The sequence below is a fragment of the Nomascus leucogenys genome, chromosome 17, assembly GCF_006542625.1.
Source record: "Nomascus leucogenys isolate Asia chromosome 17, Asia_NLE_v1, whole genome shotgun sequence".
Classification (NCBI taxonomy): Eukaryota; Metazoa; Chordata; class Mammalia; order Primates; family Hylobatidae; genus Nomascus; species Nomascus leucogenys.
The window spans coordinates 68,065,984-68,085,601 of NC_044397.1; the positions used below are offsets into that span (position 1 = coordinate 68,065,984).

General features: G+C 45.2%; 1 protein-coding gene across 8 annotated transcripts in view; it reads left to right on the plus strand.

The window, feature by feature from the left end:
- Positions 1-19,618, plus strand: part of ELMO1 (engulfment and cell motility 1) — a 592,800-nt gene that overhangs the window by 234,934 nt on the left and 338,248 nt on the right. Inside the window, exon 1 of one of the 8 annotated variants that reach the window (XM_030796576.1) lies at positions 14,975-15,092. The exons of the other annotated variants lie outside the window; for them this stretch is intronic. Within the exon in view, the coding sequence (XP_030652436.1) occupies positions 15,039-15,092 (54 nt within the window). The 5' untranslated portion in view covers positions 14,975-15,038. Of the gene's footprint in view, positions 1-14,974; positions 15,093-19,618 lie in introns of those variants that run through there. 8 annotated transcript variants of the gene reach the window in all.

Sequence of the window (19,618 nt, forward strand, 5' to 3'; positions counted from 1 at the left end):
TATATAGTGCATATATTTTATATATATACATATTCCTGCATATACATATATACAGACACACCCAAATATATATACACATACAATGTATATATCTGTATATATACTAATATTAATATTTATACATATTTTGACAAATGGTATCATGCTTTATGTGTTATTTGAGAAGCCTTGTCTTTCATGGGAATATTCTTTGAAAATGTTTTCATATTACTGTGTTTCATTACTGATTTGTTTTTCATTATTTAGATGTAATACAATTTATTTAACCAAGCCCTTTTACTAAATGATTCAATGCTTTGAAATTACCATAAGTCTATAATTAATATCTTACAGCCCAGAATGTGTGCACACCCATGATCACATTATTAGGATAAATTTGTGGAACTGTACTTTGTATGAGATATGTTTTCAAGGCTTTGACACTGTCTAATTGCTTTCCACACACAGAAAGTCATGTCCATTTTAACCAGCAGTGATCTTTTTTTTTTTTTAACTCTCTCCAGTAGTGTTTCTTAAACTAAAAAAACCTAAAAACCTAAAAAACTAACATCTGTCAAGTTATTGTTTTTATAGTGTTAGTTTTAATATGATGTTTTAAATAAGAATACTTACTGAATATTCAGCTTTGCAGCTTGCCTTACAGAGGTATTCTGAAATTATTTTTGTATCATCATATTTTATATTTCGACCTTGGCATTCCATTTTATCCTTTAGTTGAATCAATTTTTTAAAATTTTAGCAAAAAATGTCATGACTGGTGGAGCGGGTGAGTTTCCTGTACTTGTGTCGATGACCGAAGCTCCAGGGTGGCAGTGACCTTGCTGGCAGAGCCCCTCTGCCAGAGCGATGGTCCAGAGAAGGTGGATGGGACTCACTTTCTACCTCACCCTCAATTCCAAGTTTTATTTTTATGTGGTAAGCAAGACATATCGAGGTCACCTGGGAAGCTTTGTGAAGTCACCCAATCTCTCTTACCCTCAAGTCATATCAAAATTACCAAGGAAGAATCAGGGCATGTACATTTGGAAAATACTCTTAATTGATTCCTCTCCTGAGGGAGAGCCTGGTTCTACGGTGCTCCTGTGACTGCAGTTTTATCATCCTCCTCCTGCCAGTGCCTGGATTTCTTCTGAGCTATGTAGAAAATCCAAAACGTGAATTCTTTCCATGTGCTGCCTCCGGGATGCATGTGTCTCTGTCCCAGTAGTGGTTTTCCTTGGGGGGCAGTTGGATCCCAGAATGCACAGTATGGAGGGACTGAGGAGAGAGAGAGGTTGGGGGCTGACCACATGGAGGAAATAGGATTACTATGGAATCTGGGTCCCTGTGAGAGCTATCCGGAATGGGGGTGTGTGCTATGAAGCATCTCCTTTTTATTTTCAGACCCTGTTCTTATGTGAGATGACCAGGGTATTCCATGAGCCAAAATTGGAGTAAATTTTCTCAATGTAGCTCCATCTGTCTTAACATTCTTGTTAATTCCTTGTACAGTTTAGTCTTGGTGTATCTCTGTCTTAGTTTTCCCTGTCTGGGGAGTGTTCTGCTTCATGAGTACCGAATAATAGTTTTTTTTTAACTGAAAGTTAATTGGAGGTGGTTTTAAGCCCTTTAGCACTTATGAGGACTTGAAAAGTCATCCTAGAAAAAGCAAAGACTCTGAACAGAGAATAATCATAAGAGAGTGTTGGTTTTCTTTATTTTTCCATGGTTCTTTTTTAGTTTTTGATTTTAGTTCTTCCCCTGCAACTTCTCCCAGGCCACAGTCTTGCATCAGGGAGTTGAGAAGTTGGAACGACTATTTAGTAATGATTTTGAATGCTGGAAATGACCCAGTAAATTTTGACAAGCAGATATTTTCACTTTTGAATACCCAGCCAGCCAGAAATAGACAGGCCTCAGTAAACAGAACCGCATGGTCATTGCACCACCTAGAGACGGTCTTAGAAAAACGCTGAAAGCTGGCTGATGATATCAGGGTCTGGCCGCAAAATCTCTAGATGCTGTAAGCAGTCTCGCGCAGAATTCTCTCTGTACTTCCCAAAGAGGAATCATCTTGCCTGTTAAACTCCTTACTGAACTTTAAGGATTAATTTGAGGTTTGGATCATCTTTTGGATCACTTTGAAGAAAAGTTCAGTTTGTAAGATGAAGACTGCTGTTTCTCATGTTTCTGTTCCCAAGTAGGCAATGCCCAGCAAGCATTACATGACAAGGCTTTGGAGTTCACTGGGCCTAGATTTAATTTTAGCTTTCCTCCTTTTGAGCCATGGGCCAGTGGTTCAGTCCTTTAACCTGTTTGGTCATGGGTTTTCTCAGCTATGAAACTGGGCAGCATCTTTTCCAATTTGAGGTTATGGGAGGGCCCCACAGGACCGTCTACCAGCGACTAGCACAGCAGCTAGAACCAAGGTGCACTCGGCCAGTGCTACTTCCCTTTCTTCCTTTTGGAGAGAACACATCATAGAAATCATCTGCAGCCTTTTAAGTTTTCCAAGGTAAAAGTGGCCATTGCTCCAACAAGGCAAGAAGAACAGTTTATTAAAGGATAATAAACCTCAACACCTTTGAGGAGGCAGATGGGCGTCACGTTCTTTCTCAGCACAACATCCCAATGGAGCAAGTTTTTCTGATAAAATAATTCTAAAGTCACAATCTAGGTGGCTGAGTGGCTTGTAAGGTTAGTCATAACACAGAAAAACTGCTTCATCTTCTGAGATCTTGTTTGTTTGTTTGTTTTTGGTAGAGTTTTGCTCTTGTCAGGTGCCCACCACCACGCCCGGCTAATTTTTGTATTTTTAGTAGAGACGGGTTTCACCATGTTGGCTAGGCTGGTGTCAAACTCCTGACCTCAGGTGATCCACCCACCTCAGCCTCTCGAAGTGCTGGGATTACAAGCATGAGGCACTACACCAGCCATCTTGTAAGATCTCTGTTATTGATTCTCTGGTTTCAAAATGGACAGGCCTTTGTAGGTCCCCTGGTGGGAAGAGACAGAGTTGTCTGGGATAATGCTAATCTTTTTTTTGAGACAGAGTCTTGCTCTGTCGCCCAGGCTGGAGTGCAGTGGCGCAATCTCTGCTCACTGTAACCTCCATCTCCCAGGTTCAAGGATTCTCCTGCCTCAGCATCCTGAATAGCTGGGACTACAGGAATGCGCCACCACGTCCAGCTAATTTTTGGTATTTTTAGTAGAGACGGGGTTTCGCCATGTTGGCCAGGCTGCTCTCGAACTTCTGATCTCAGGTGAACCACCCACTTTGGCCTCCCAAAGTGCTGGGATTACAGGCGTGAGCCACCGTGCCCCGCCGGGATAATGCTATTCTTAGTGGAACTTCTAAGGAAGGGCACATGGATTCCTGAGAGTAATGGAAGGGAGACTCTCACCTCTAGGATGACTTTATTTTGAGAACAGGGGAAATGCTGTATACAAAGTTGTCCCTCTTGATTGTAGCCGCCAAGACCTGTGCACCATGGCTTTCACACTCTGCAAAGTGTTGTGTTCCTGGCTAGAGCCCTTTCAGAATTTGTCTCTGGTTTGATTTCCAGTTTGTAGCCTCTCTATTTGTGAGTTTTTCCTTGTTCAGTCTACTGGACAAGCATGAAAAAGGAGATGTCTGTAGTTCATCTTTCTGATCCCTTCTGAATCAAAGCAGATATTAAAATCAGACAAGGTTTTTTTTTTTTTTTCTAGCTGCTTTGTTTTCCTTTCCTTTGTCTTGACTGCAGAGAAAATAAGCTTTTTTTTTTTTTAAAAAAGAAATTGTTTCTCAATAGTATAATGTGTTTTAACATGAAATATTTTACAAAAAAAATTCATCATATTTCAGGATCATCCTGGAGGGAAAAATGACTAAAGTGTGAAGGTGGAAGAGGTTATGGGTAATGGTAAAAACATTTCAGAATTAAGATTCATATTCAAAATTTTAAGAGGATTTTCTACCCTGTTGGGTGATAGAAGATAATTATCTGTAGTTACACAAGTATAATTACACAAAATTACATATGCAGGGGTTGGTGTCATCTTAATATATTTTTTCAGCAAATAGAGATGGCAGGGAATGAAATGAACTGCATATTTATATTTTTCTTTCTCTATCTCTGTCCCCATCCTAATACTACAGAAGGAAGCATCTTTGTCTAAATGCTACTAGGCTTCAATAGTCATTGTGAGAGTAACATTGTGATTAAGCTTGGGCTGTAGATTTGACATCGATTTCTGACTCTTCCAATCACAGGCTGAGTGACTTGGGCAAGGTACTTGACATTTTCATGTCTCTGTTTTTTATTCTTTAAAATGAGGGATAATTTCTCTATCAATATGTGTGTTGTGTAGATTAAATTAGTAGATACCTGTAAGTTGTTCAGAGCAGTGCTTGCTACATAGTCTGTGAATCTAGATGCTATTATTACGATGTTATGATTGATATTAATATTATTGGAATGGCATCCAGTGCTCTGTGACACCGTGACAGATTGTGACAGCGGAACGTGAGAGTTGTAGGTTGTCCCAGGAGGGTAGTGTGAAAATCCGTGGTGAAAGTAACAGTTAAAGGTGAAAGAACACTGGGTGCTTGGGAAACTGCAGGTCATTTATCATGGCCAATGTTTATGTTGCAGAGAGGGAAGTAGAGTTGCCTTTCGGAGTGAGGGTAGGGTTATAGAAGAATTTTAAATTCAAAGGGCTTTGCGATATACAGTCAGTCCTCATTATTCATGGATTCCGTATTTGCAAATTTGCCTATTTGCTAAAATTTATTTGTAATGCCCAAATCAATATTCAATGTGCTTTTTTAGATCATTCTTGGAAAATGCACAGTGGCAAAAAATTTGAGTTGCCCAACTCAGATGTTCCAGCTGAAGTCGAACAAGACACCAAGCCACCACCCTACCTTCCTGTTTCAGCTCTCATGCTTCAAACAGGTGTCCCTTTCCCAGTCTGTCTAGGCCACGTTTTTCTCATTTTTGTGCTTCCTGCTTTCTGATGGTAATTTCAGTTTCAAATGGCCCTTAAATGTAGTGCTGAAGTGCTGTTTTTGTGTTCCAAAGTGTAAGAAGGCTGCGACATGCCACGCAGAAAAAATGCGAAAATATATGGGTTTGTTAAGCTTTGTTGAGGCAGTAGTTATAGCACTGTTGGCTGAGCATTCAATGTTAACAAATCAACAACATATACTAAATAGGGTGTCTTTAAACAGAAACACACATAAAAGAAGGTTATATATTCACTGGTTGGCAAAAGCGTTATGGTCAGAGGCTCACAGAAACAATTTAATATCGTTCCTAGGAGCAATGGTTCAGTAGTTGTTAACTTATTTGCAGCAACTTTCTAGGACATAACTACTGCAAATAAGAAGAGTCTACTATACTTGGAAGTCCCCAGGGAGCTTCTGGGCAGAAGTAAACTATGGAGAGGAGAATCCCAGAGGGTCCTGTCTGTGATAAGTGGGGAAGAGAAAGTCTGCTCTTAAATGGTAATGAGAGGTGAAGCCGGCTGGGCTTCTGGGTCGGGTGGGGACTTGGAGAACTGTGTGTCTAGCTAAAGGATTGTAAACGCACCAATCAGCGCTCTGTGTCTAGCTAAAGGTTTGTAAACGCACCAATCAGCTGTCTGTGTCTAGCTAATCAGGTAGGGGACTTGGAGAACTTTTCTGTCTAGCTATAGGATTGTAAATGCACCAATCAGCACTCTGTGTCTAGCTAAAGGTTTGTAAACACACCAATCAGCGCTCTATGTCTAGCTAATCGGGTAGGGGACTTGAAGAACTTTTCTGTCTAGCTAAAGGATTGTAAATGCACCAATCAGTGCTCTGTGTTTAGCTAAAGGTTTGTAAACGCACCAGTCAGCATGCTGTCAAAACAGACCAATCAGCACTCTGTAAAATAGACCAATGAGCTCTCTTTAAAATGGACCAATCAGCAGGATGTGAATGGGGCCAAATAAGAGAAAAAAAGCAGGCCACCCCAGCCAGCAGCGACAACCCCTTTGGGTCCCCTTCCATGCTGTGGAAGCTTTGTTCTTTTGCTCTTTGCAATAAATCTCGCCGCTGCTCACTCTTTGGGTCCGTGCCGCCTTTATGAGCTGTAACACTCACCGCGAAGGTCTGCAGCTTCATTCCTGAAGTCAGCGAGACCACGAACCCACCAGGAGGAATGAACAACTCCGGATGCGCCACCTTTATGAACTGTTAACACTCACCCTGAAGGTCTGCAGCTTCACTCTTGAAGTCAGCGAGACCACGAACCCACCAGAAGGAAGAAACTCTGGACATGTCTGAACATCAGAAGGAACAAACTCCGGACACACCATCTTTAAGAACTGTAACACTCACTGTGAGGGTCCGCGGCTTCATTCTTGAAGTCAGCAAGACCAAGAACCCACCAATTCCGGATATATTTTGGTGACCCAGATTGGGACCATCGCCTATCGCCAAGCGGTGAGACTAACGCCTATTGCCAAGTGGTGAGTACCATCGGACCCCTTTCACTTGCTATTCTGTCCTGTTTTTCCTTAGAATTCGGGGGCTAAATACCGGGCATCTGTTGGCCAGTTAAAAGCAACTAGCGTGGCTGCCAGACTAAAGACACACGTGTCAGGCTTTCTGGGAAAGGGCTCTCTAACAATCCCTGACTCTTCGGAGTTGGGAGCATTGGTGGTTTGCCTGGAACCAGCTTCCACTTTTTCTATACTTCTGGGCTGAGCCGAGGGTCGACAGAGAGGAAAGCCATTCAGCTCCGGGGTCCCAACAACAAGTTGGTTGACCCTGCAGCCATGAGCAGAACTCTCAAAGGCATGTCATCCAAACAAGACTCACCCATCCAGCCTATCTATTCTGACCCTTGCCCCCTGGGTCCTAACCTCTGCCAGACAAACTTCCTCTCGCCTCTCTTCTCCGAGGCTAGTCCCACTTCTAAAAAACCACTCCCTGTCTCTGGTGCTTTTCTAGTTTCTCTTATAAGAATTATTTCTAGTATAAACTCCAGGACTCTGTTAACCTTCTTTAGGCGCCCGGGCTCACCAATCAGAAAGATATGATTTTTGCCCAAAGCCCCATTGTAGGGGGACTATCTGGAATTTTAGGATCCCTCCTCGGACAAGCAGGCCAAACAAAAGCTATTCCTGAAGCTAGGATATGGGGAGCCTCAGAAATTGTATCCTTCCTATTCATATAAGTGAGGACAAAAAGCATCACTCATCCAACTCTGGAGATCCCTTCCCTCCCTCAGGGTACGGCCCTCCACTTCATTTTTCGGGCATAACATCTTTATAGGACATGGGTAAGGTCCCAATACTAACGGGAGAATGCTTAAGACTCTAACGGGTTTTCGAGAATGTGTCAGTAAGGGCCATTAAATGCTATTTTGCTCAGTCCTCTTTGTGGTCTAGGAGGACAGGCAAGGGTCCAGGTTTTCGAGAATGTGTCAATAAAGGCCACTAAATCCGACCTTCTTGGTCCTCCTTGTGGTCTGGGAGGAAAACTAGTGTTTCTGCTGCTGCATCGGTGAGTGCAACTATTCCGATCAGCAGGGTCCAGGTGTGTCCGGAGTTGGTGGGTTCTTGGTCTCCCTGACTTCAAGAATGAAGCCGTGGACCCTCGCGGTGAGTGTTACAGTACTTAAGGCGGCGTGTCCAGAGTTTGTTCCTTCTGATGTTTGGATGTGTTTGGAGTTTCTTCTTTCTGGTGGGTTCATGGTCTCGCTGGCTCAGGAGTGAAGCTGCAGACCTTCGCAGGAAGTGTTACAGCTCTTAAGGCGGCGCGTCTGGAGTTGTTCGTTCCTCCCGGTGGGCTCGTGGTCTCGCTGGCTTCAGGAGTGAAGCTACAGACCTCCGTGGTGAGTGTTACAGCTCATAAATGCAGTGTGGACTCAAAGAGTGAGCAGTAGCAAGATTTCTTGCAAACAGCAAAAGAACAAAGCTTCCACAGTGTGGAAGGGGACCTCAGCGGGTTGCCACTGCTGGCTGGGGCAGCCTGCTTTTATTCTCTTATCTGGCCCCACCCACATCCTGCTGATTGGTAGAGCCGAGTGGTCTGTTCTGACAGGGCGCTGATTGGTGTGTTTACCATCCCTGAGCTAGACATAAAAGTTCTCCCATCAGATCAGTTAGATACAGAGTATCCACACAAAGGTTCTCCAAGGCCCCACCAGAGCAGCCAGACACAGAGTGTCGATAGGTGCATCCACAAACCTCGAGCTAGACACAGGGTGCTGATTGGTGTATTTACAATCCCTGAGCCAGACACAAAGGTTCTCCACATCTCCACCAGACTCAGGAGCCCAGCTGGCTTCACCCAGTGGGGCTGCAGGTGGAGCTGCCTGCCAGTCCCACGCCGTGCACTCGCACTTCTCAGCCCTTGGGTGGTCGATGAGACTGGGCGCTGTGGAGCAGGGGCTGGCGCTCGTTGGGGAGGCTCCGGCCGCACAGGAGGCCATAGAGGGGGTGGGAGGCTCAGGCATGGCGGGCTGCAGGTCCCGAGCCCTGCCCCGTGGGAAGGCAGCTAAGGTCCGGTGAGAAATCGAGCGCAGTGCCGCTGGGTTGGCACTACTGGGGGACCCAGTACACCCTCTGCAGCCGCTGGCCTGGGTGCTAAGCCCCTCATTGCCGGGGGCCGGCAGGGCTGGCTGGCTGCTCTGAGTGAGGGGCCCGCCAAGCCCACACCCACCCGGAACTCCAGCTGGCCCGCAAGCGCCCGGCACAGCCGCAGTTCCCGCTCGCGCCTCTCCCTCCACACTCCCTGCAAGCTGAGGGAGCCAGCTCCCGCCTTGGCCAGCCCAGAAAGGGGCTCCCACAGTGCAGCGGTGGGCTGAAGGGCTCCTCAAGTGCTGCCAAAGTGGGAGCCCAGGCAGAGGACGCGCCGAGAGCAAGCGAGGGCTGTGAGGACTGCCAGCATGCTGTCACCTCTCACAGGGACCGTTGCAGGTTCTTGGGTAGGGGCTGTTTCTGCGGCTGCATCGGTGAGCGCAACTATTCCAATCGGCAGGGTCCAGGGACAGTTGTGGGTTCTTGGGCAGGGGGAGAAACAAACCAAAACCGTGGGCGGTTTTGTCTTTCAGATGGAAAACACTGAGGCATCAACAGGCTCACCCTTGAAATGTATCCTAAGCCATTGGGACCAATTTGACCCACAAACCCTGAAAAAGAGGTAGCTCATTTTTTTCCTGCACTATGGCCTGTCTCCAATATTCTCTCTCTGATAGGGAAAAATGGCCACCTGAGGGAAGTATAAATTACAGTAAGAAGGAAAAGCTACCTAATTTCTGCAGGTCATTCAGTACTGCTCAGTACCATGTTGGAATTCACAGGGGAAGTATTATAACTTACTATGATTCGATTCATTTATTTTAAAGCCAGAAACTGCCTTGAAATGGCTGCTATGCCAAAATACCGCATCCCCAAAACCTGGTGGATTCTCAGAAAAATCATTCTAGGTGAAGAGAAGCCAGTCTATGGTGGACTTGCCTTATATTTCAGCACCGATCCCAGTGTGATTTTATCATAGGCTTTCATCACTAAGAATGTGGTGCAGTCTCAGTTCAAGGACAGCATTAGTAAGAATCTAGAATACATTTGTGGGAATTGGAGAAATTAAATTTTGACATTCACTTAATTTTTGTGGTATTTTTGCAACAGGGCATCTCTGGAAAGCACAAGATAATGCAGGTTTTTGTCAATCGAATCACTTTTCCCTATATCCCATATTAATAACTGGGATAGTATTCTGAAACAAGCACTTTGCTTTCAAATACATTTTAGATATAACCCATAAACCTAAAAGTAAAATGACAATATATTTAAAAACACACATTTACTAAAATCTTGTACAGTAATAACTATATAGAATGCAGGAGGTCCCGGGGTGCTCTGCAGGGAAGCTCTGCCAGTCCTAGCCGGTCCACCAGCCCCAGTCAGCCCCCTTCACCTGAAGGATCCTTGGGGTACATGGGTAAAGGGATTACCCGGGATGGTTCAGGCTGCATAAACTCACAGAGATGTGCCTGTTCCTCAGGGACCAGATCTTACACTGTCTGCCTCCTTGACACTTTGATCAGATGGGACACTTTTCCTATCTGAAATGCTGCAGACCTCAGTTCTAATAACTTCTGAGGCATCCCTGGCCTCAACAAGCCAGGAAATTCCTTAGTGAACCAGAGCAGAAATAGCCACCAGGTGGCGCAAACACACAGCCATTGGCTCTCAGCCAGCCCCCTGAACTCTGGCTGACCAGCTGCTGGGACATTCTGTTAGGTTGCAACCCTGCTTATAAGCCTGAAAGGTTTGAAGTTGTTTAAAGTTTAAAGGCCAAGACAGGGGTTCTTGGGGTTTCCTTAGAGGGCTCTAAAGCTTTCATCAGGGCCCGGCAGGAACTAGAAGCATTCTTGGATGTGCAACTGGCCCCCCTATTAAATGGGATTTGCCCGATGCTCATGGCAGATGGGCTTTTTCCCAGTACCTGAGTCTTCCAACTCTCATTCCCAGTTATTTTTCCTTACTCTGTCATGAAAGTATTTTAAGTAGGGCAAGCAACCTATACAAGTAATTTTTGCTTTCTGCTTTAACATAGAAATACAGGAAAGAATGCACTGGAAACGGAAAATCTCTATGAATGTTGGCTGTAAAAACAATAATAATGTACTTGGGGGTTGAAAGTATTGTCACATTATTAAAATATGTGACAGTAATAATGTGAAGAAGGCAGGGCAGTAAAGGGAGTTAAAGTGAACCAGCATTGGTGGGGAGTTACGCAAAGCTGTCTGGGGAAGTTTGATCTGACTCTTGACATGTGGTTCTCAGGTAAATAGAATCTTTTAGAATCATTTTTCAATTTTTTAAACAGCCACTTCTGGAGCTGTATGTTCAGAGGTACTGTTGAGATTTCTGTTTTAATGGTAGGGAGCACTGGAGCCTCTCGAGCATTCTTTTCTTTTTATCTCTAACTTTTCTTTCCTCACTCCTAAAAATATTAAGGGGAATTTATTTTTACTTGTTTTTTTTTTTTTTTTTATTGAGACAGGGTCTCACTTTGTCACCCAGGCTGGAGTGCAGTCGTGCGATCTCGGCTCAACTGCCTCCTGGGTTCCAGCTATCCTTTCACCTCAGCCTCCTGAGTAGCTGGGACCACAGGCGCTCACCACCAGGCCCAGCTATTTTTTTGTATTTTTGGTAGAGACAGCATTTCACCATGTTGCCCAGGCTGGTCTCAAACTGTTGAGCTCAAGCGACCTACCCGCCTTGGCTTCCCAAGGTGCTGGGATTACAGGTGTGAGCCATGGCGCCTGGCCATAAAGGGGAATTTTAAAAGGGAAGAGAAGCCAAAGTGGGCAGCCTTTGAGGCTGCTGATGGGTCAAGGAAAAACTGTCAGGGAGTTTTGTTGCACACTTCATTGATTGGCAGGTGAGCATCCTTTTCAGGTGGCTCATTCATCACAGGTGAAGAGAGGATTGCCAGCACCCTGCCCATACATGTTCAGGGTTGCCTCTGTGCTGTCTTTCTTGGATGCTTTTGGTCAAATGACAGAGAGAATGGCATGCACTGTCTTCATGTTTAATTTTATATGCAGAGACCATAGTTGTCTTAAAGTTGTAGCTGCTAGTTGGGCACAGTGGCTCTCTCCTATAATTCCAGCAGTTTGTGAGGCAGAGGAGGGTGGATCACTTGAGGCCAGGAGTTCAAGACCAGCCTGGGCAATTAAGTGACATTCTTGTCTCTCCAAAAAAAAAAAAAAAGTTTTTTTAATTAGCTTGGCATGGTGACATGCGTCTGTAGTCCCAGCTGCTTGGGAGGCTGAGGCAGGAGGATCCCTTGAGCCCAAAAGGTCAAGGCTCTGCAGCAAGCAGTGATTACATCACTCAATTCCAGCCTGGGCAACAGAGCGAGACACTGTCTCTTTACGGGGGGATAAACAAGTTGTAGCTGCACATGTAGTAAAGAAAAAGAAAAAGTTAGCTTTGGAAAGCTCTCTTGAAAAACCGAAGAAGATCAGATTTATTTCCTGTCATTGAACCAAGCGAACCAAGCACATTAAGTCACGGGGCAGGGCCTCTGCACAGTGGGCTCTTCTCAGATAACTCAAGGTCTCGTGGGGCCATTTCCACTTCAGTGTAGCATCATCATACCTCCTAGGGGTGCAGAGGGATCGAGAAGTCCCGCTTAGAATACTTGCAGATCTTTCTTCTGTGACCCACCTTTGCTGTCAGCTGCATTGAGAAAGGACAACCAAACTGGTGCAGTGGGGCCCCTAAGGGCAGTCCTAACACAAGCTCTCTGTCACTGTCTCAGGTGAAGAGTTGGCCCATGTTTTGCTCTTGCTGCAGGGCATGTGCTGTTGCCACCATTTCCATCTGTTTGGTGACTTTCGTATGTGGTATGTTACTCCCTTTTTCCTACTCCGGCATGGGGAGGGAGCAGGGAGGAATACTGATTGCTGGGAATAATCTAATTTCAGAAGCACCCATGACCTGTGGACTCCATCGGAAAAGGGGATGCATGAATAATTGTGCTTTTAAAACTTGGTTTTGTTTTGAGACAGGGTCTTGTTCTTTTGCCCAGGCTGGAGTGCAGTGGCATCATCATGGCTCACTGCAACCTCCACCTTCCAGGGCTCAAGCGATCCTCCCGCCTCAGCCTCCAAAAATGCTGGGATTACAAGTGTGAGCCACATGTTCAGCCCGTTTTCATATTTTTAAAGGAACTGTTTTAAGGGAAAACTTTTAAAAACAAATGACCTATGATTCATTGCCATAATAATACTTGACCTTCGTTCTTCTTGCTTTTTACAGTAATTAACTTTAACTCCAGACACAATTTCTCAGGGATGGTTACTGAACACCAGGTGAAGAGACAGGTTTCTTCCACTCCTGTTTTTCCAAACTCCTTTCCTATTTAGCACGCATTGCTGTGCCTTAGGAGGGACATTTGTGGGCGGTTAGGGTTGAATCTGTTCTCTGGTCACTAGGGGGCGCGCCTATCAAAGGCATGTGTGTGAGAAACTCCACACTTCAATAAAGAGCAGCTCTGATGTGTTGATGAAGTGGAGGACTTAGTGGGGACTCTTCTAAGTGAGGTAAGCTTAGCAGGTTCAGAAAAATGCTTTTCCAGCCAGAATGTTCCTCCTTCCCCGTTTTAGCTCACAGTCTCCAATAACTCTGTCCCCTGGCTGTGGCAGAAGGAGAGGCGACATATTAAACAGTGTCAATCCTTCGTCTCTGAGTGTATTGTGCAAACTTCCTTGGCATCCTTTCCTTGCACATGGGGCTTTGGAGGAAAAGGGCACCATCCAGCAGGTGCAAGGGTGACACACAGGGAACCAAGGGCAAAGAAACATCAGGGTCTCGTGATGTATAAGCAAGTCAATTCTGTTTGAGGCTAATAAAACATAGCTTTTACGAGTGCAGGCTTTGGTGCCAGACTGCCTGGTTTTGCATCCCAGCTTCATTGCTCATTAGCTGTGTGACCTTGGACAATTTACCTAACTGTTTCTTGCCACATTAGTAAGTTGGATGTAGTAGTATCTCCCACCCAGGCTTGTTATGGACATTCATGAGTTAATTGATGTTAGGTTCTGAGAAGCCTTGGCGTGGAGCCAGTTCTAGTAAGTTTTTACAATTGATGATTGTCATTTGGATCTGATGGTGGAAATGAGTCTGCAGAATGCATTTACAGTAACCCAGATGACTGGGGACATTCTTTATTTGACTATAACCAGCTGGATCTGAGAGTAGAAATACGTGGCTTCAAAAACAGTTAATCCTGAGGAGTGGCATATCCCAAAGTCCATGACTTCTGGAGAATTTTCATAAGAGTGCTTAGCAGTGCAGGACTTTTATACCCCTCAAAGAGCCTCTTTAGTGAAGGAAACGGTGGATTTTTTGCTCTGCATTTTTGCTGCTCAGGAATTAGCATGTAGGCACATGGCCGAGGATGTCCTTATGGTGCCTGCTCTTGTGCAGATTCTCAAAAGCAGGTAAGGCTCAAAACCACAACATATATTAAATCAATGTTACTGTCCACGACAGGAAGCACTTTTCAATTGGATGACTCCCATCCACGATACCCTTTCGAGAGTGCCTTGGACCTAGGCTGGGCAGTGCTAGGACAGAGGACCACCAGAGTCTGGCAGGGCTGAGTGGTGATGGGGTCCTGGTACCTGGGATGGGTAGTTATAGGCCTCCAGCACCTCTTCCTCTGCTGATTTTCTGTAGGTGCCTGTACTCGTGATTTTGCCTCTAGTAGGATCATATCAAAGCACCCCTGAGAATCACGCTGATTATTCTGGGGTGCAGGCAAGAGAGGGAAGGAATGACCAGTTAAGAGTCCCGTGATCCAGTTACCTGCTTCCCATTGACCTGCTTTTGATGGCCATCAAACAGCTCCATGCGAAGCTAGCATGCCTTCTTCTTCTTCTTTTTTTTTTTTTTTTTTGAGGCGGAGTCTTGCTCTGTCACCCAGGCTGGAGTACAGTGGCCCGATCTCGGCTCACTGCAAGCTCCGCCTCCCGGGTTCATGCCATTCTCCTGCCTCAGCCTCCCGGGTAGCTGGGACTACAGGCACCCGCCATCATACCCGGCTAATTTTTTGTATTTTTAGTAGAGATGGGGTTTCATCTTTATCCTTTCTCCTGAGACAATGTGCTGTTGTGATACTTTTTATTTTGTTTACCATTTTTTCAAGTGGCGACTATTTGTCACAGTGCCCTTACTACTTCTGAATTCAGTGTGATGTGACCTCGGGAGAGGAGGTGTGAACACGACGTCCAGACTCGGACATGTCTGTTTCATGTCTGCCAGGAAGTAATTTTTATGCTGGGAGCTGGCTTCATGGCGTGGGATTCTAATTCTGGGGATGGCATTTTCTATGTGTAGGAAGACTGTCAAAACCTTTCCAATGGGAAGGGACAAGAACCAATTTGAGAATCACATGGTTACATAAGAACTGGCCCTGTGCGGGCATCTCTGCATACTTCCTATACTTGTTCATTCTGAAGACGAGAGAAAGAGGAGCAGGAAGAATCTTCCATGAACTCTGCAAACCTACAAACTTTCCAATGAGAAGTGGTGCACACTCCCGAGATGGTGCTTGGGACAACATGGTTAAAAGGGTAAGGGGTATTTATTAACCCTTTGCTTTCTTGTTATTCCTGTCCCTCCTCTTTAAATGTTTACATTACCAAACTGGCTAGACTGCTGAGAATCTATCATTTTTAGGTTGCCTGCTAGGGTTTCCACTGGTCTTATCCCCGTAAATAGCTGCAGAAAATAGCTGCAGCAGCCACACCCAGCAGCAGTAGCATCTAGGGGACTCTTTGGGACCTGAGCCAGAAAGTTCCCATATGCAGTATCTCATTCTGTATCCACAAGACACAAGGATTATTATGTCTATTTTAGAGATGAAGAAAAAGAGGCTTACAGCTTCAGAAGATTTGAAACCTGCCCACGATAGCTGCAGTGTTTCAGCAGGACAAGGAGACATATGCAGACTTAATTTTTGTTTTCAAGTTGTTTAGTCCCAGGTGCAGACACTCACGGGAGCAAGGCAGTGAAATAGATGAAAGTAGCAGATCTTAGTGAAGCTTCATTTCTAGCCTCCCATGCCAAAGACACCCCCCACTCCCTTGGAGTCCTTGAGAAAGCCACCAAATGCTTGTCTCACTGTGGCCTTTCCAGACTCAGGATGATATTCCCACTAATGAAGACCACACACCAACCATCCACTTGCTTCTTCTTAAGGGAACATGCACAGAGCATTGTCCTTCCTGGATCTCAAGCTAAACCCAGCAGGAGCAAGGCCACGTTTCTATCTGGGGGTAGAAAGCAAAATCGTGCTTCCAGTTTTCCAGGGATGCTGTAAATCCTTCCCAAATGCTCACAGCAAGCAAGTGGCAGGGCCAGCATTTGGCCCCTTTCACCCTGATGCCAGTCCTCCCCTACCTCAGCCTCGAGGCTGTGCTGTCCTGCTATTTAAGGAAAAGGGAACATGCTGGCTACAAGGTCTCAGTCTCTCTTTACATTCAATTCAGGTAAATCCAGGAGGCCTTGTCTCCATTCTCAGCTTATTGAGCCTCTGCCTGCTTTCTTGATACTGTTCATTTGTGGATGACCTTGCTTCATAGCCAGGGCAAAGCAGTGAGGGAAAGCAAGTGTTTTCATGACAGGTCCTGAGTGCTCATCTTCCTGCTTCATGATAACCCAGAAATTGGCCTTCACTTTTTTTGCCTTCTGTTGTTCATAGATGGAGCCTGAAGTTAGCAGATTTGAATTTGGTTCTCTCCATCCCCCCAGCCCTTTTATATATTTATCTGTGATGTCATATACTAAAGCTTTCCCTTGTTTCTCAAAGGGTTCTCCCACATTCTCACTGCAGCCTTCCCTGTCACTTATGAGCATTAGGGCAAAGGGAAAGGGCTGGAAAATGGGGACCAGGAAGAGGGTGGCCTCTGTAGTACAGCTTTTAAAGTTCAGGTGCATCTACCGGAGATGGTCCATCTGGGACCAGGTCTGTTAGGAGAAGAGCCACGCCAGCTTTTGCAGAGAGGAGAGCTCTGTGAGGAGGTACAGTTCTTCCTCACTTTGGGAAAGCATCACAGATTCCTGCAACTGCTGCTCAGTGCAGGGAGCCCTGCCTCCAGCCAGCTGGGCATGGCGGGGCATCCAAACAGGCATCCAAGGTGTGGGACAGGGGCCTGTGGATTTCTTCCATCTATCTGAGTGGCTCACTGTAGAATGGCATCCCATAGGTCACCTGTAGAGCACCTTGATAGTAATGGATCATGCCATGGAATAGGGTCACGTTGGAATTTAATCTAGACTAAAAATAAGAGACTAATGTGTTGATTCATTTGTTCGTGCAACCAACATTTATGAGCATTTATGATATTCAAGGCAGTGCGCGGACAGGCCTCTAGTCACAAAGATGAATCAGGGAGAAGCCCAGGCCTTCATGGAATTGATTGTTGAGTGAACTCCTTATCACTCTGGACCTCATGTGTGCTGTTCTCTCTCCTGGCACTCTCCTCCCCTCTCCTCTACAATTCTCAGTTCAGAACTGGGTGTGTTGCATTCTTAGACTAGACACGGGGAGCCTGCTGGGAGCTCTCCCAGTCCAGGTCCTACCCCCGTTTCAGCACGTAGTTTGTACTTGCTTACTAGCCTGATGTCTCACCAGAGGGACAGGACCTTGTCTACTGAGCACACCTTTGCATCTCTTGCACCCAGCACAGTTCCTGCCACTGGACAGGCATATGGTAAGTGTGTGTTGAATGAATGAATGAATAGATCAATTAAGGATTCTACCATTCAAGAAAGGAGACACCTTTACTTATAGGCAGAAGTTGATATATGCTATGATAATCATACAAATAGACTATAAAGTGTTTCTGAAATTCCAAAAAGGGATAAGGAGAATTTGTTTGAGGACTCCATGAGATTTTACAGTGGAGAGGATGCTGAAGATGAACCTTAAAGAATAGGGAGCATTTGGACATGAGTGAGCTGTGGAGGAGGAGGAGCGTGGGTGACCAACAAGGAGTGGAAAGTGGAAGAATGTGAAGTTTTCTTCAATTTCTCCTCCTTTGAGGCTGGGCCATAAAATGTTATGTGCTGTGGTGTTTGGATGATATTTGATCATTTGTAAGTTAGGAAATAATGCAGGTAAAGCTGAGGATTTCACTTTGGTGGTAGTAAAAAGGTGGCAGGAAGTTGGAAGAGGCTGGAGGTGATATTGGCCGAAACTAGAAATAGAAGGGGAATAGAAAGGGAGAAAACAAATGTGAAAGAAAAGGTGTGGAGCACAGGGCTTGGTAACAGATCGGATATGGGGCGTGTTGCACAGCTTGTGTGGCCAGGAAGCTGGGTTGCTCTTTCTGCAGATAGGAGACGCAGCTTTGGGAAGGGGCTGGCTTGTTCCATTTAGGATAAAGGACATTTGAATTACTGTCAGCACTTTTCAGCTGGAGATAGCCAGAAGGCCAATGGAAATACAAATAACTAGCACAAGTTAACATTTGCTTGAGATTTACAGTAACCTGGCAAGTGTTTTGTTAGCCTATTTTAATGAAAGGGGAGCTGGGAAACTATAGAACAGAGAATAAACTGGCCAGGACATACATCGAGTGTGTGACGCCTGGGACTCCCGTTTTCATGTGTCAAGTTCCCTGCTTGTTCTGGAGAATTTCTCCAGGAGAGCCAGGGCTTTCCAGAGCATCTGGATGAAAAGTGTCAATGAGATGTATTTAGAGGGACAAGTTGCTGAGGCAGCACCGGGTGAGATCATTTGCTGAAGCCTAGAGTGGGTTCTTCTCTAAGTGTGTAGTAGAGTCACATGTTTATGTGTATGTACATGTATGTATGTGTGTGTGCACAAGTGTGTGCGCAAGTGTGTGCTCATCTGCCAGCAGGAGAGAAAATGGTGATAAGAGAAAACTGGAAAGAGGGTGGCCCATCATGCAGGGACTCTGATTTGTTTGTAAGAGCTGGGAAACACAATTGATACTCTTCCCGTAGCAGGCCATTGGTGCAGTCCTATTTTCGCCGTTTCCTAGTGACTCACACTGTATAGATAGTGCTGCCTTATTTTTAGTGCTGAGTATGAGTGTGCTGCGGAAGGCTGCCGGTTACCAAGGAGGCTGTGCCTCTAAGCTCCTGCAGGGAGCCCCCCGAGTGGTGACTGCAGCCTCCGTGTCACTCTCTGATAACCCCTGGCAGAGCACATCCTTAACCCGAGGGGTGACCGCTCCATGCCGCCTTACCTCCATCTCGGCTTATATAATGGCTTTTTGTTCTTATTCAGTTTACATGTTAGAAAAAATTACCTCCATCTTAAAGGAGAGTTCTGGGAAAATATTAGGCAGATCATAGAGAGCCAGGGGGCCTTGGTTGGATGCAATCACTGTGCGGGTTGGGCAGCGTAGCCCCACCTGGTACAGGGGTTTTGAGTCAACTTGGCCTCTTTGAGCCTCCCCTCTCACCAAGAATCCAGGGGGGAAGTGGTCAAAGTACTCACAAAGTCCTCAGCATTTTTTACTTTACAAGGTAATACAAACCCAGCGAAGGGGTAATTATCGGGTTGAATTCTTCAGATCCCTCACAAAAATTCCATTTTTGGGTCTGAGCACACATCTGCAATGTTTTGTTTTGTATTTTGATTTCATGAACTTTTTCTTTCCACTCTTTAAATATATATATATATATAGCTCCTATATATATAATATATATGTATCTATATATAAACTATATATAATATATAAAATATATATGTATCGATATATAAATATATATCATATAAACATGTATCTATATATAAATATTTATATCATATATATATATACACACACACATATATATATATATATTTTTTGAGACAGAGTCTCGTTCTGTCACCTAGGCTGGAGTGCGGTGGTGCAATCTTGGCTCACTGCAACCTCTGCCTCCCAGGCTCAAGCTATCCTCCCACCTTAGCCTTCTGAGTAGCTGGGATTACAGGAATGCACCACCATGCCTGGCTAATTTTTGTAGTTTTTGTAGAGATGGGGCTTCTCCATGTTGCCCAGGCTGGTCTCGAACTCCTGACTTTAAGTGAGCTGCCTGCCTTGGCCTCTCAAATTGCTGGATTATAGGTGTGAACCACTGC